At 35.5% G+C, this 18402-nt stretch overlaps 1 protein-coding gene across 3 annotated transcripts; it reads right to left on the bottom strand.

Moving 5' to 3' along the window:
- Positions 1 to 710: 710 nt before the first annotated feature.
- LOC144440083 (uncharacterized) lies at positions 711 to 17679 on the bottom strand. Of its 3 annotated transcripts, none has more exons than XM_078129336.1 (6): positions 17651 to 17679; positions 8801 to 8882; positions 8061 to 8216; positions 7114 to 7257; positions 3733 to 3864; positions 711 to 3200 (listed from the first exon to the last, which is right to left on the bottom strand). In XM_078129336.1, exons 2-6 carry the CDS (start codon positions 8844 to 8846, stop codon positions 3001 to 3003), a joined length of 678 nt encoding a protein of 225 aa, XP_077985462.1. In that variant the 5' UTR covers positions 8847 to 8882; positions 17651 to 17679; the 3' UTR covers positions 711 to 3000. The 3 variants fall into 3 exon arrangements, with proteins under 3 accessions (XP_077985462.1, XP_077985460.1, XP_077985461.1); XM_078129334.1 differs by lacking the exon at positions 17651 to 17679 and adding an exon at positions 12717 to 12813; XM_078129335.1 differs by lacking the exon at positions 17651 to 17679 and adding an exon at positions 12255 to 12331.
- Positions 17680 to 18402: the final 723 nt, after the last annotated feature.

Genomic DNA, 18402 nt, shown 5'->3' with positions numbered 1-18402 from the left:
TACATACATACATACATACATACATACACAAACAAAAGACAGACAGACAGACAGACAGACAGACAGACAGACAGACAGACAGACAGACAGACAGACAGACAGACAGACATATAGATAGACAAAAAGTCTGACTGACTGATATAGTTTAGTGTTATAATGCCAGTCATTCTGATATCGCATGAGAATCGTTCACATGTTCAATATGTGTTCTCTCAATCACACGTTCACATGTTAGTGTTCGTTAAAACATGTCATCTGATATCGTGGCATGGTTTTCTGCTATTATTACATGTGTTTATCCAAAACAGCTAATATTCGTAAAAAATGACACTGTGCGATCACGCGCTTCCGCGTAGAGCGAACGAACGAGTCCTCATTTGCATAATATTTGCATGCAGGTATTATGCTCATGCACCGGTGCAAGCAATCTCTGGTGCATATGGAATAATACAATTTAGAGAGTAACCATAACTTGAAATTTGTAGCAATAGACAAATTAATGAAGCGATGACGTAATTGTTGGCTGCATTCAAATATTGCAACCGATATCAGAATCATAGGGGAAAATACGCATGCGCAAACCTACAGTCCTTATATGTAAATTTCATATTTCAATGCCCCAAAAAAACTTAACACTTTAAAATTTTCGATTAGTTATATGCACTCTAAACATTATTAAGGAAATAAACACGAATATCTTAATCACAGATGTTTTATTTTCCCATTTAGTTGTACCAAAAGAAAATGATACATGTTGTCATCACATGGGGTGATACAATACAAGAGCTATTAAAATACAAAAAGTGAATAATTTGCATATATGTAAATGATGATATTCTCAGTAAGTTTTCATTTGAAGGCACCGCCGTGTTTAAAAGCTACAAGACAGTAGATTGACACAGGTTTTAACGATGACCTTTCAGTCTGTCTTGGTTGAGGATCCTCATCAGAATGATAAATGTCAAAGTTACAGCTGACCTCTACAAACAGACGCTACACATTCGATCCCATTATCAACAGAGACGGGAGCATCAAGTTACCTAGCATCACAGCCTTGCCTTGTCTGTGCTAACATCTTTCATTCGGCTGGTCATACCGCCACCTAGTGACCAGCAGTCCAGCACAGTAACAAACTGTTTTTTTTTATGTATTGGATATATCCTCGACCGCGGGACATCCGGGCAATTAATTAAAGGCATTATTCACCAAAAACCCCTCAGATTAGATACAAGTTTGAAAATCAGTTCTAGTATCGATAAGTCTTGTTAGATATATGAAATTTGTTTCTGTAAAGATTGTTGCAGAAAATGTGTGCATGTTTTGTTGACTTCACTGTATATGTAGCTGGGTTTATTTTCACCACATCACAGGCCCAATGCAACGGGAAGCGATTTGAACGTAGGGTTACTCCGCGATCGAGAATACGTGATTTGGGTTGAAATGGCCTATAGTCAAACCGTGTTGGGATTTTGGCTATCGTGCCTCCCAACGGCACATAGTATAAGCCTAGTGATTTTTTTTTACATTGGCCAAAACCCAGCACTAATTAATTCTTACTGGGTTTCTAAATTTACCTACGCTGAGATGACGTCAGTAGCACCAACGTGTAATTGGCGCCAACGACGACAGTGGAGCAGTACGGATGTAAACATGATGACAATATGTACATACTTTAGGTTTGAAGACACAAACGTTAGGTATTAGAAGGTAAGCGATAGCCAAAGTGCCCACATGACTTGACTCTAAGCCTGGGTTGAATAAGTCACGAAAGTCGTGTATTCTGCCCGGTCAGTAACTCAGTAATATCATTGCTAAAAGTATTGTTTTTAAAAACAATAATTTTAATAATAATATTACTGAGTAGCAACACTTGCATAATATATTATTGCGATCAATATTGCTTGTGTTGATTTTCCTATTGGCAAGTCATGTGACATAAGTCTTGAATTCATTATAAAATGGTAATCCGCTATACACGTGTCTAATTCGTCGCTATTTACAAATAAATTTACATATTTCCAAACTACTAATATACAGTTATTAGTAATCAAATCACTTTTTGAAAAGACTCGATATTAAATTGATATGTATATTACAGCTACCAAAAACGTCTATAGATACTGCATCTTGCTATACCAAACAATATTCAGATATATATTCAGATTAGCGTAGTTTATTGTTTTCTTTTCTTAAAATGGATGTGATCGTTCATCATAATGTAATCATGTGTACACACAAGTACGTCAGAACGTTCTAGGAAATAGACATTTTCATAAACTATTGGCTCTGGAGAGTCATTTCATGATTTTATATTACCTATATATACTTGCGATTTCAGAGAAACATCAAGTTGAGATTGTGCCTTTCTATGGTATCTTTACTATGAGCTATTGCATCATGGGAGTCAGCGAAAATAATATATGCAGTTTGCACACTGAATATTCATGAGTTTTGAGTGCCTATACCGGAACAGTTTAAAACAGCTCATGAATATTCAGTGTGCAATTTGAATACACCATGTCTGTTAACTTGGTGTTTTTCTGAAAGCGCTAGTAATTCTACATGATGTAAAAATATGAAACGGGGTATTTATTTGTATTAAATTTGCATATGGATAATTGATTATTCAAAAATATTTTGCATTATCAAATAGAAAAGACGTTGAATCAAAAGTGAGGCTTTTGACTAGAACTACCAATAGTATTCCACGTTTGTATGTACATCGTAAGACAAGCAATGCAATAGGTTGGTGTACATCTGACGTATAATTTTAGGCCGTCGGGATCCTCGGAAAGGATAATATTGAAATTTATATCATGAAAACAAATCAATGGGGTGAATTTACTGTCACTTTAAAAACAAAAGTGAACACTAATTCTCACTTGATCGGTCAATAGCCTCACTTTCAAATCTTCACGTGTACAAAAACACATTTCACGTGTACAAACACGCACATTTCACGTGTACAAACACGCACAGTTACACTCGAACTGTGCAAGGTTAACCAATCAGTGCGGATAACAAGAATGCACTGATCAATACGATTGGAGTCATATAGATGTAAGCTGCACCCGCTCTAGTGTTACAATTGTCGCCATTACATATGTAGGTGCATGCTTGGCCACTTCTGCAATCAGTTGGTTCAACAACATCCTCATCAGTACAATACCGAACGACGCTACTGCCAAGGGAGAGAAGAGCTAGAAAAAAAAGAATAAAATAAAATATATATATATAAAATATATTAACCGAATAAAATCGCTGTTATCATCTTGTTATGATCTATTTTTCACATTTTGTGCGTAACACCAAATATGTAGTGAATATTTACAGATATAGGCCTACACGTGTGATGTTCTAGGGTTATTTCATTGGGTCATCATTTTTGAATAATTATGCTAATTACCTATGATGTCACAGCCATTTCATTGGTAATTAGGCAGTCGATCTGCTGTAATTAACCATTCAAAAGTCATCTTTTTTTGTTCTGAAATAACCCGTCGCAATGGCCGTTGCGTCGAATACTGTGTTAACTCTATCTTGAGAAAATACACGATTGTCTATTTCCCTGAAATGAAAAAGGCCGAACTTCAAGTTTCTGGCATGATTTCAAAAGGAACAAAAAACGAGCATATGGTAAAACTTTGGAGGGATTTTAAGAACTTTTGTTTGCAGTGAAATAAGTCGCCGAGGTGAATTCATCTTTAAAAATACTTAACTAGAGCTACTTACAGCTTGCGTAGGTTGTGATATCAGAGGCACAGTTATCTCCACCTGTGAAGCATGGTAAAGCTTCTGTCGCCGCCGCGTTGTCATAACAATCTGAATCATAAGTTTTGTCACACTGGTAACAGGTGTTATAAGCTGATTTCGTGACAAAAAAGACAACATATACAATTAATATACACGTGTTTTTTTTCTATTCGGTCGATATAAAATCTTTATAGAATGAATGGAGGGATAGAGGGAGGGATGGACGGATGCATTGATGCATGGATGGAGGGAGAGATGGAGGGATGTGTGTTCAGGTCTGTATGCATCAAGAGCATAAAGTCATGTATTGTTGTGTCACTATAGATTGAATAGACTCTATAGATAGATGAGACTCTATAGATTGAATAGAGTATAGATTGAATAGACTATATATTGAATAGACTCTAGATTGAAGAGACTATAGATTGAATAGACTATAGATTGATAGACTCTATATATTGAATAGGCTATAGATTGAATAGACTATAGATTGAATAGACTCTATATATTGAATAGGCTATAAATTGAAGAGACTATAGATTGAATAGACTCTATATGTGGAGTCATGATGGGTGAATGGTTAGCGTGACTGGCTTGGAATCTACAGGTTGCAGGTTCGAGCCCTGTCGCTGCTTGCTGTTTGTTTCTGAGTGGCTAAAGTCCTTGGGCAAGATTTGAACCACGACTGTGCTTCAGTCAACCCAGCTGTATAATTGGGGACCTGGTAGGATGTAGGTTGCAATGTGAAGGCTTTAATCCTATGCGCTTAAATGGCTGCAATGGATTGTATGCTCCCCGGGGAGTTGAGGAAGACTAAAGGGCCGTTGTGCCGTTCTGATCCGAGCCAGGGGTAATAAATTGTAAAGCGCTTTGAGCACGGTATGGGAAAGCGCTATATAAGAACCGAACATTATTATTATTATTATATATTGAATATGCTATAGAATGAAGAGACTCTATAGATTGAATAGACTATATATATTGAATAGGCTATAGATTGAAGAGACTGTAGATTGAATAGACTCTATATATTGAATAGACTATAGATTAAATCGACTATAGATTGAATAGACTCTATAGATTGAATAGACTATAGATTGAATAGACTATAGATTGAAGAGACAATAGATTGAATAGACTAGATAAATGAGACTCAATAGATTGAATAGACTCTATAGATTGAATAGACTATATATTGAATAGACTATAGATTGAAGAGACTATAGATTGAATAGACTATATATTGAATAGGCTATAGATTGAAGAGACTCTATAGATTGAATATACTATAGATTGAATAGACTATAGATTGAAGAGACTATAGATTGAAGAGACTATAGATTGAATAGACTATAGATTGAAGAGACTCTATAGATTGAATAGACTCCATAGATTGAATAGACTATAGATTGAATAGACTCTATAGATTGAATAGACTCTATATATTGAATAGGCTATAGATTGAATAGACTATTTTTTGAAGAGACTATAGATTGAATAGACTCTATAGATTGAATAGACTATATATATTGAATAGGCTATAGATTGAAGAGACTCTGTAGATTGAATAGACTCTATATATTGAATAGACTATAGATTAAATAGACTATAGATTGAATAGACTCTATAGATTGAATAGACTATAGATTGAATAGACTATAGATTGAAGAGACTATAGATTGAATATACTATAGATTGAATAGACTATATATTGAATAGGCTATAGATTGAAGAGACTCTATAGATTGAATAGACTATAGATTGAAGAGACTATAGATTGAAGAGACTATAGATTGAATAGACTATAGATTGAAGAGACTCTATAGATTGAATAGACTCCATAGATTGAATAGACTATAGATTGAATAGACTCTATAGATTGAATAGACTATAGATTGAATAGACTCTATAGATTGAATAGACTATAGATTGAATAGACTATAGATTGAATAGGCTCTATAGATTGAAGACTCTATAGATTGAATAGACTCTATAGATTGAATAGACTCTATATATTGAATAGGCTATAGATTGAATAGACTATTTTTGAAGAGACTATAGATTGAATAGACTCTATAGATTGAAGACTCTATAGATTGAATAGACTCTATAGATTGAATAGACTCTATATATTGAATAGGCTATAGATTGAATAGACTATTTTTTGAAGAGACTATAGATTGAATAGACTCTATAGATTGAATAGACTATATATATTGAATAGGCTATAGATTGAAGAGACTCTGTAGATTGAAGAGACTCTATAGATTGAATAGACTCCATAGATTGAATAGACTATAGATTGAATAGACTCTATAGATTGAATAGACTATAGATTGAATAGACTCTATAGATTGAATAGACTATAGATTGAATAGACTATAGATTGAATAGACTCTATAGATTGAACTCTATAGATTGAATAGACTCTATATATTGAATAGGCTATAGATTGAATAGACTATTTTTTGAAGAGACTATAGATTGAATAGACTCTATAGATTGAATAGACTATATATATTGAATAGGCTATAGATTGAAGAGACTCTGTAGATTGAATAGACTCTATATATTGAATAGACTATAGATTAAATAGACTATAGATTGAATAGACTCTATAGATTGAATAGACTATAGATTGAATATACTATAGATTGAAGAGACTATAGATTGAATATACTATAGATTGAATAGACTATATATTGAATAGGCTATAGATTGAAGAGACTCTATAGATTGAATAGACTATAGATTGAAGAGACTATAGATTGAAGAGACTATAGATTGAATAGACTATAGATTGAAGAGACTCTATAGATTGAATAGACTCCATAGATTGAATAGACTATAGATTGAATAGACTCTATAGATTGAATAGACTATAGATTGAATAGACTCTATAGATTGAATAGACTATAGATTGAATAGACTATAGATTGAATAGACTCTATAGATTGAAGACTCTATAGATTGAATAGACTCTATAGATTGAATAGACTCTATATATTGAATAGGCTATAGATTGAATAGACTATTTTTGAAGAGACTATAGATTGAATAGACTCTATAGATTGAATAGACTCTATAGATTGAATAGAGTATAGATTGAAGAGACTATAGATTGAATAGACTCTATAGATTGAATAGACTCTATATATTGAATAGACTATAGATTGAATAGACTATAGATTGAAAAAATTCTATAATTTTCGAGACTCTAGAGACTGAAGAGACTCTATATACTGAAGAAAATTAAGAACTCTGAGTAGACTTCTTTTTATATGCTCAGCAACAACACCGGGTTTGAAAGAAACTTATCTAGCTAATTTGAAATGACAATTGCACACATAAAGTTCTTACCACTGTCATCAGTATTGCAAGAGTCAGTGTCATTACATGTACAGACATATTTAATGTATGTTGATAAATCCACATTATCACAGCCGTCCTCCCAGTCGTACGAATTAGAGGTGTCGCATCCACGTTCCACTCTAAGATTGTCAACTATTAATAACAGAGAAAAACGTACTTATGTGTTAAGTAGTGATGCTGAAAGATTCACGCACACACACACACACACACACTCACACACACACACACATACACAGAGAGATACACACGCGTGCGCACACAGACAGACAGACAGAACGACAGACATACATACATACATACATACATACATACATACATACATACATACATACATACATACATACATACTTGCATGCATGCATGCATGCATACATAAATACATACATACATACATACATACATACATACATACATACATACATACATACATACATACATACATACATACATACATACATACATACATACATAAATACATACATACATACATAAATACATACATACATACATACATACATACATACATACATACATACATACATACATACATACATACATACATACATACATAAATACATACATACATGATTGTATTAAAGAGGCTATATGGATTGGGTATTTATTTTAGTTTTTTAATTTATAAAACAACTTTATCGTGGCCTCCTTCTTGGAAAATCAATGTGAGGCAACATATGCCTAGTCCTTGTTTGTTAATCAATAAATTGCGAAAGATAAATATACGTTTGTTCTTGTACGTACAAGAACAAACTTGTTAGCACATTCTCTAAAGCTTTTTGCAATGGAATGACTTACAAACACAGATTTGATCAATGTTATTTCACATTGATGAAATATAATGAGTTATAAATCACTCTAATTTTGTGGACGACAATGTTACATTGACAACATGCAATCAAAAATCAAGAGCTACTCACAAATATCGTAATATCCGTATGTATAACAACGCGTATTACATTCAACGGTGGACACAGTTTCTGGGGCTTCAAGACAATCTCTGTTAGTATCATAGTACCATTCGTTATATGAACATTCAGCACACAGCTCTGCACAATACACAGCGCCTAGACACACTGGAATAGAAACAAATAAAATCCCTTCAGTTTTTGACGATACATTTTCCCGCCAAATTTTAGCTTACATTAGATACATTTTCCCGCCAAATTTCAATTTACTTTAGATTCATTTTCCTGCCAAATTTACAAATTACTGTAGACACATATTGTGAAAACAATTATTTATAGAGCTTCAATCTCCTCAATAGAAACACGTGGTGAAAGACGCTAAGAAATGAAGTTAAAGTGTTAGATATTAACTTTACTTTGTGCAATTCATCTCCTCACCTCCCTTTTCTATTTAACTACAGTTGTTATATATGCTGGTATATAAATAGGCCTGTATCGACTTCCCGCCACTTCCTTGACCGACTATATAGAGAGATTCTGTCCGTGTGATGAACTTTGGTGGTGACGCGGAAAACTTGTGATATGACATTGCTTTCTCATCCCGAAAACTCACTAAATGCAAATGAGGTTAAATGTCTGTTTTCACACAATTATATAAAACTATCATTAATTACGTCATTACATCATCTATTACGTCATTGACAACCATTTTCACTGGACTATGATACTGGTCCTGAATACGATAAACTTACCACTCAAAAGCACAACCAACTTGACGGTAACGTTGAAAAATGCCATTTTTCTATCTCAGAGTAAAAAGTTTGGTTGTCTCACCTAAGAAGTAAATAAGAAAAAGATCGTATACAATTTGGGTCAGAAACATAGTGCCACGTCAACAGCGCCCTCTATGTTGGGAAACAACTATTGGTGATGATTTGTACTGTCAAACAACATGAGGTTATTCTTGTTACAACAAGAAAATATTGAAGGGAAAATTATCATGAAAATCTGAAAAAGTTGTGGAAAGGAAGAGGTGAAACTTAAAAATTATTATTAACAATAATACATATTTGGTTCCAGGTTATGTTTTTTAGCCTCATTCACATAATATATTTTGTTTACAAATAACAATAATCTAAATCGTGATCGCCGTCGAGGGCGCTGAGTTTTGGGTGCGGACCCAAAAATCAGTTTGAGTTGATTTATCAACAACAGATACGTTTAGCCCCAGATGAGGTATACTGTTCACAGTGTACGATATTACGAGTAAGTTATTGTATTTAATATAACAACAACAACATCAACAACAACAACAACAACAACATTTTTAAACGTTCCAGTTACTGCTAGTGCAGCTTTCTAGGCCAGGGTTTAATTGAATAACAGGTTCTCGCACAGTTGTTATTTTACTAGTGGAACCATGAAGCCTATATATAGGATTCAACTTCACCCATTGCCCTTTTTTCTATAGCTCTGCCATATAACAATTCTGTACCATGTTATGGGTATGTATTTCAGGTTTGTAGTGATAGGAAATCAGTTTCTACACTTGATAGAATTCAAATGAAATAAACCATTTAAATGTAAAAACCGAACTATCAACTATCAAACCTCTCTCTGTCTATTGTAATTATGCGAAAAATGCCAATTAAATGTTGATCAACTATCATATCAGAACGCGTCACTTGTTAAAGAACGAAATGTGATACCAACGTGCTTGAGGTTACAGGTTACAGATTACAGGTTTTAGACACGACTTCTGCACATATCATTGAGGACTTGATTTTCTTCTAAACCATGTACTAGCAAACAAAACGTCCCGTTATTGTGTACATACCCGTTGCTGGCCTCGAATAGTTAATGATATTTATTTAACACATGTCATCACTTTAACTTCAAGCCCTCAATGATATTTGCAGAAGAAAGTGCCAGTCGTGTCGACATTGTAACCTCATGCACGGTGGTATAACATTCCAACAAGTAAAACATGTAGTGTGATAAGCACGGCACGTATACCTCGTTAGTCGTTAAGGGTGTGTTAATGTTATTTGTTGAGAAAATAATTCAGTCTAAGCTCTAATTTAGGTCAAACCTTGACGTAGACTTTTTTTCCCGATTTCCATCGACTTTATTCGGGCACTAAGTAGACGTCATCTTAACCCTTATGCTGCTATGAATATATACTTATTCTGCATAATATATATCTCGGGTTGATAGGCATCTACTCGTGCCCTTATATCCAATATATTAATTGTGTAGTTACTGCTGTGTGGGAATGGGCAGTGTGCCCTCAAGGCAATTTCTTTTGACAAAGTTGATGTGTACCCTCTCCCCACCCCCTCCCCATCTGTTACTGTCAGTTTTTATCATTTTGACCTACAAAAAATATATTTTTCATATTGGTTTTAACATAACAGGTGTTTTGCTGTAAGTTCAAGCGCTAAACTGCAAACTCTGCTGTTCAGGCCATTCATATCTTATATACCAAATGGTAGGTATCGATAACACAAATGAAATAGGTCGATGTATACAAAAGATACAATGTGTATTCAAATGAGAGTGTCAACACACTGCCCACACATACAGTAGCTCTTTACTTGACCTGGACAAGTCAACATATAAGAAACCGTTCCTGATAGGACAGCGCTGCGCTGCCTTTAGTCTCCCCTGGCAACCTAACACAACAAACTTACTAGACATGTATTCATACATTGTGTATATCAAGATGTATTCATATTCTGTTGTTTTGTTTTTCTGACGTCAAGACATCTCCATGGTAACTCTGTAGACTTGGATTTTTGAGCGTTGCATTCACTGGCGTAAGTGTAATAAAAATCAGTACCATATGTTACATTTTACTAACACCAGTAACAGAACAGCCGTGAACAATTCAACTCTATGATCACTTTAGTAGTATAAGTACATATAGTGGTAAAATTGAATCGTAACTTTACCTCCACAATGACAGCCCTTTCATGTTAGTATTCACTAACTCTGTTTGATACAGTCATGCAGAAATTATAAGAAACTGTACATGTTACACTTTAAGATAGCAATATTGAATGGATACAGTTTCTCGCCACATTGTGTCTAAGTGAAATGAACTCAACGTGCCACCATGCAGCCATCAAATGCTGACATCAAAACATTGACGCCCGCCTGTCTGTGTCTAGTTACAGTATTTTAAATGGTATTTATTTCATTCAGACTAAATGTAGCAAGAAATTGCTACCTTGCTATCTCAAACTTAGGAGCATCTACTGCTTTTTTTGTTGGTTTCTGGGTGGCTGTATCAAACAAAGCTAATGAACACTAACATGAGACGGGCTATATAAGAATGAAACGACTCGTTGAATTTAATATTAGTGTTGTTTCCTCAGCTCACATACATCGTGAAGTGAACGTTTTACCGCTTTCAGGAAAACATTTGCTCGTTGATAGTTCGGTTTCTAAAAGTATCGCCGGGACCACAACTAAAAACATTACATGCATGGTTTTGACATCCGAGCTAAATTGCCCCATGTTGGTAAATTGTTGAATTAGAAACTACCAATTTTATCCAGGGCAAAGGAAAAATGGTACAATAATCTGTTCTTTTCCCGATATAGTAACACAAAATTTAACAGAAGACAATAGAGACGACCAGTTTTTTTTCTACTTTTCTGTTTTTCATGTGTTTCTTGATCAATACATTGTTTCTATATAAGACCTCTTCTTACACGACCTCAATAATTCGATGAATGGTACAACCATCTGCTTTGCTGGCTCGACATTGAAATATTTCATCATTTGTGACAAAGTTTTGACATTAAACTTAAGGACATGTACAGGTGTTGATCAACGAATTCTATGGTCGTCGCATTGAAAAGTTCGCTAACTTAGTTTGGGTGACTGTAAAACTGAAACAGCATTTAGAATTTGTCATCAAAATCGATCGCCGTGTTTGGAACATGAAATACAAACGAAAAGTCACGTTTCACCATGTCTTTCCACCCTGGGGTAAAGCTTGAGCCGGGGATGGGTAAATGTGGTGAGTATAAGACGAAGTTCGACTTTGACTTTCCCTTTGGACTGTGCACTGTGTCTCTTACTACCCCTTGAAAGACATGGTGGCTCGGTGAGTCACAGGCAGGGTAAATGTTGGGTAGAGGTTGGTAAATTAGACTTTTCGTGTACGTATTATTAATTTGATTATACTGTACTCACCAAACGGCGCTTTAACTGCAAGTGGAAAACGCTCCCTTTTTCGACGCTCACATCGTGGTTAAGCATATGCACATACATCGAACACACACAATATGACTGGGGAACCCATATTCCGTCGTCTCTATGGCAACTGTTCATATACTTATGGATTGTTCTTACCTAGTTACCCATGATGCTATGAGTTTTAGGGAAATACATTTGAAAACGATCTCCATCGATGAAAGTAAACCGTTTTGCCAACCCGACGTAATTTCAGAACGAAATAACTATATGCATTATGTTTGACCCTACCGACTCAAACTCAACAAACTGCAGTTTTAAATTCACAATGATTTGCTTTGGTTTCGATGAAACCCGTCTAATCCCTTCTTAGTTCGTTCATATATAAGTGATATAACTTTTAAATCGGATTAGTTATACCAAAGATAATTTCAAAGAGAGAGAGAGAAATCCAAGCCTTACCAGATATCCTTCGTATCAGTCGCAGCTAGTTGAATGAAGTGAACAAATTTAAATACAACTACGGCCGATTTGTATATTAATGTTTAGAAAGAATGGCGTTCATCGGAGCCATAGCAACAGTTGTTCCATTTGCTTTAGTGGCCCTGACCTGACCAACTTGCATGCCTTTATGTTCAATCACAGTACATATTATTGAGGTTCATTGGAGGCCGGAGGAGTGCAGATCACGATGGGTAAAAAACTACTGTGATAGCTCATTGCGTACCCTTTGCTAGTGAGTCTCCACCGTGCACACTTCGATCGTGTGGTACGTTACGATGGTGGCTGCTCCGTGCTTAGGTACACCCATATTTGGGAGTATTTTCCACTCGCCATAACTTTCACAACAATTCATCATTTTCGATACTACAAAAGCGTAAGTCTCGACTGATATTTCTCCCTCCGCGCTACAAGAATCAATTTGGGAATTTATATTATTGATACGAATACTGATTTTTCGGCGATTTCGTGAAGCATACTTGACCCCGAGTTCGTAAATTTAGGCCCGGTTTTTTGCCCATTTGTTTTTTCGCCCAAAATTTACAAATTTTACCAAATAGATGAATTCTTGTGTACTTTAACGTTCAAACTACTGTAACTTGACACAGACACATGGGCGTCAATTTTATGACGTCAACATTTGATGTCGGCATGGTAGCACCTTTAGTTCATTTCATATAGATAAAACGTGGCAAGAAATTGTATTCATTCAATATCTTACTGTGTAAGTTCTTATTACCAAAAAAACAGAGCCAGTGAACACTAACATGTATAAGGGCTGTAATTGTTGAGGTAACAGTTTCATGCTTGTCATCCGGAGAACATTGATTGAGTGAAGTTACGATTCAATTTTCCCACGATATATACTTTAGTCATTATAGAGTGAAATTGTTCACGGCTGTTCTGTTAATATAAAGTAACGTATGGTATTGATTTTTGTTCACTTGCGACAATGAAAGCAACGCTTAAAAGCCCAAGTCTACAGAGTTACCATGGAGACGTCTGATATCTGAGAGGTCAGTAAAACAAAACGGAATATGAATACATCTCGATATACACAGTGTATGGATGAATACATGTATAGTAAGTTTGTTGTGCTAGGTTGCCAGGGGAGACTAAAGAAAGCGTAGCGCTGTCCCGTCAGGAACGGTTTCTTATATTATGTTTTCTTCTCAAAGTGGCAGTACAGAACTATTGTATGTCTTAGCAGTGTTAATACTGTCATTTAAATACACATTATATGTATTAGCATAATTGGGTGTATACGATAAGAATGTCCTGAACAACAGAATTTGCAGTTTGGTGCTTCAACTTACAGCAAAGCATCTGTTTATTACAACCAATATGAAAAATAGTTGGGGTTTTTTGTGTGTCAGTGGTACATTAATTCAATTGACGGCTGTTCTGTCATTAAAAAGCAACGTATCGTATGGTGCATCAATTAATTGCCTTGAGGACAAACTGCCTATTCCCACACTACAGCAATAGTACTAACAGCACAATCACTCTATTGAAATTGAAAATAGTACACATCACCGTTTGACCTAATTTCGAGCTTATTTACACTTGTTTTCACAACAAATAGCGTACCCTTAACGACTAGTAAGGTATAAGAGTCGTAGTTGGCACAGTATGTGTTTAACTTGTCACGCAAAGAACGAAATGTGGTACAATTGCTGACATCTGACAATGGACGAACAGAAGCTGTACAAAAACAGGGAAAGTAAACAACTGAATTGGATTAAAAACACTTGGCACAGCATGTTGGAAGTACAGAGAATTATATTACATTTCATCATTTGATAAAGACAGCTGTATGGCCTCTTTACCATAACAGTTCACAAACAAATCAGAAGTTCTCCTGGTATTACATGTACACATAAAGGGGACATAAAACTGTTCTTATCAAATGATGGAATGCAATCCAAGTCTCTGCTGAGCCAAGTGTTATTAATCCAATTCATTTGTTGACTTTCCCTGTTTGTAACAGGTTCCATTCGTTCACGGTCTGATGTCAGCAGTTGTACATCTGGCACTTTCTTTCTTCTACAAATATCATTGAAGACATCAGCGATTTGTCAAATAAACAAAATATGAAAAATAGAGATCATGATATAATTGGTGTTTTTTAAACACTGATCGCATGATGACAACAAACAGCTAGGTTTGGTAGTTGATAGTTCGGTTTATAATTTTTTTTCAGTTGTTTTTATCAAGCGTAGAAACCGAGTTCCTATAACTAAAAACCTGAAATACATACCCGTGTATCGTAATAACATGGTACAGAATTGTTGTCTGACAGAGCTATAGAAAAAAGGGCAATGGATGAAGTTAAATCCTATATATAGGCTTCCAGGTTCCACTGATGAAATAACAAATGTGTGAGAACCTGTCATTCAAACCCGCCCTAGTAGTAACCTGAACGTTTAAAAATGCTGTTTGTTTGATAGAATAACTTGCTCGTAATATCGTACACTGTAAACAGTATGCCTCACCTGTGGCTAAATGTACATGTTGTTGATAAATCATCTCAAATTGATTTTTGGGTCCGCACCCAATACTCAGCGCCCTCGACGACGATCACGATTTCAACCCTCATTATTTAATGCATATTCATTGGTATGATTTTAACAATGTTAAATGAATATAGTCTAATTATCTGATGGAAAAATTATACTCGAAGTAGAGATGTCAATTTGACCTTTTTTTGCCAGACAATCGCCTACCTGGCTATTCAATTTTGTGTACATTGTGTGTTTTGTTTATTACGTCTTCTGTCTAGCAGTACATCTCTTGGTCACCGGCGTGGCTGATTATAAATAGTTATGGAGTCATGATAGTCGAATGTTATGATTAGTGTGGTTGACTCGGAATCTGGAAATTACGGACTTGTACTTGAGTCTGGCTGTCCCTTTGCAAGGTTTGAACTAGGCTGTAATGACGTCATCAGTCCGGGCTAATCAGCCTGCTCTAAATGTTTGGGGAAAGGGAGATTAGACCACGCCTTTAACGGATGATTTATTGGTCTAGATTTGAACCCCATCACGCTGTATAGCTGTGTTGGGACCTAGTAATGGTTGTTATGTACGTGAAGGCTTTAATCCCATATGTTTACACATGTCACAGAGACTGTTTGTATGTATGTATGTACAATGAAAATGTTAAAAAATAGCCGCCAGGCAAACTAACAAGAAAGCCAGCTCAGCAGTAATGAGGCTGTCGACCCAGTTCCACAGAACAAACAACATGCACATTGCTTTTCCTACGAGTTCTCCGAGAGGAGTAGAACAAGGGATATGCAAGCCTCTCTTCGGATCGGGATTATTTATTTAATCTTTTTCACAAGAATTCATCATTTTAGATACTATAGTAAAAGCGAAAATATCGAGTTATATTTCTTCCTATATGCTACAAAATCAATTTGAGAATTATTGATAGGAATACTGATTTTTCGGCGATTTCGTGAAGCAGAACTTGACCCTGAGTTCGTAAAGTTCACTGGCTCTGTTTGAAACAACCACACATAACTAGACACATATGAAACGAGCTAAAGGTGCCACCATGCCGACATCAAACATTGGCGCCCATGTGTCTGCGCCTAGTTGCAGTACTGTAACAGTCATTCAGACTATATGACATGTAGCAAGAAATTACGATCTTGCTACCAAGTGTAGCAACTGCAGCTTTGGTATCTGGACGGTTGTATCAAAGAGAGCCAATGCACACTAACATGAAAGGGGCTGTATACGAATAAAACGACTCGTAAGCTCACACACCTCGTGATATGAACCTTTCGCGGCTTGCGGGAAAACATTCGTTCATTGATAGTTCGGTTTCTAAATTTATCGCCGGGACCTATATACTCAAAATACACACGAATGCTTCTAACATCTGAACTCCTATTTTAGCTTTCCCAATGTTAGTAAGTTGTTGAATTAAAAACAGCCAATTTTGCATCCAAGGTAAAGGGAAATGGTGCAATAATCTGTTTTACTCAATCTTTTCCCAATGTTCTCCTATTTTGATAATATATAGAGACACAAAATATAACAGCAGACAAAACAGTTGTTTTCTATACTGCTGTGTGTCATGTGATTCTTGATCAACACATTGTTTCTATATAAGACCTCTTCTTAAACGACATCAATAATTCGATGAATAGTACCGCCATAATATTCTGTTGGTTCGAGAATGAAATATTTCATTTGACCATGAGTTCAGGCGTGACCATGTCTTTTTGTTTGTTTGGGGGATTTTGTTTGGTTTTGGTTTCTTTTTGCTTTTTGGTCTTTTTTTTCATTATCAGACAACTTAGCTTTTGATTTCAAAACTCTGATCCAAACTGCATGATGATACGGTTGCCTCTGATACGATTTGTGACAAGCTTTGGCATTAAACGCATAGTTGACTGACATGTGTTCGATCAACGAATTCTATGGTCGTCGCATTGAAAAGTTTTACGCGAGGATTGGGTATAAAACTGAAACTGCATTTAGAATTCTGTCATTGAAATCCATCGTCGTGTATGGATCATGCAATATATACGAAAAGTCATAATTCACCATGTCTTTCCACCCTGGGTAAAGCTGGAGCGGGGGGGGGGTAAAAGTGGTGAGTATAAGACGACGCTCCGACTGTGACTCTCCCCTGGGGCTGTGCACTGCGTCTCGTACATACCCCTGGACAGAGATGGTGGTTAGGCAAACCTTTTTTCCAACCCGACGTACTTTCAGAACGATTTAATTATATTCACAATGTTGTGACAGACAGACTCAAAATCAACAAGAATATTTTGTCTTCTCCTACTTAGTTTGTTTATATATAAGTGAGTTTGCTTTTAAATCGGATTAGATATACCAAAGATAACTTCAGAGATTAAGAAAATAAAGCCTTACCATATATCCCTCGACTTAAGTATCAGTCGTCGCTAGCTGAATAAAGTAAAACCACTTGCACAGAATTGTGTTATGGGTTGAAAGGATGGCGTCCATCGTAGCCATAGCAACGGGTTATTCCATTTACACATGTGGCCTTGACCTTGAAAGTAAATGAAGTACTGAATGCCTCTATACTCAATCGAACTGCATTGTTAGGTTTAAATCCCTTGGAAAGAGGGGACAATTTGATGTGTAACGCAAGGTCAAAATGAACATTTCACGATTAGTATTCTTCTGAGATGACAACATTAACAGTTATTAAAAGATCATCGATGTCAAATAATGACTAATTACAGGTAGTCTCGATCACATTGTTTAGCTACTTTTCACATTTGTCAATATTACTTGCATTGAATTAATGCAACGGCACTCTCCTGTTTTATTCGTTTATGGATTTTATCGTCCAATTACTTGAGCGTTGTATTATAATAAGTTATGTTCACGAGAATTTAAAGTTTGAAAAAAGTATGGAATCACTTTCAGAATTGTTCGTTATAAAACAACCAAGTTAGGTTCAATTAATGTAACACACTTCGAACTATGCAGTTTTCTCTTGACTCAATGTTAAAAATAAAATAAGTGAACAAGTAACATAATTTCAAAATTCTTTTCAAAATGTGGTATTGCGTTTGCGTATTTTTTTCTATATTGTAACCATGACAACTGAAATGTTGGGATTGACAGTCATTTCGTAAGACATGGACGTCGAC

This window comes from Glandiceps talaboti, chromosome 9, assembly GCF_964340395.1.
Source record: "Glandiceps talaboti chromosome 9, keGlaTala1.1, whole genome shotgun sequence".
In the NCBI taxonomy this organism is placed as follows: Eukaryota; Metazoa; Hemichordata; class Enteropneusta; family Spengelidae; genus Glandiceps; species Glandiceps talaboti.
Note: the sequence above shows the minus strand (reverse complement) of the source record. Positions and strands in the feature narration are given on the sequence as shown.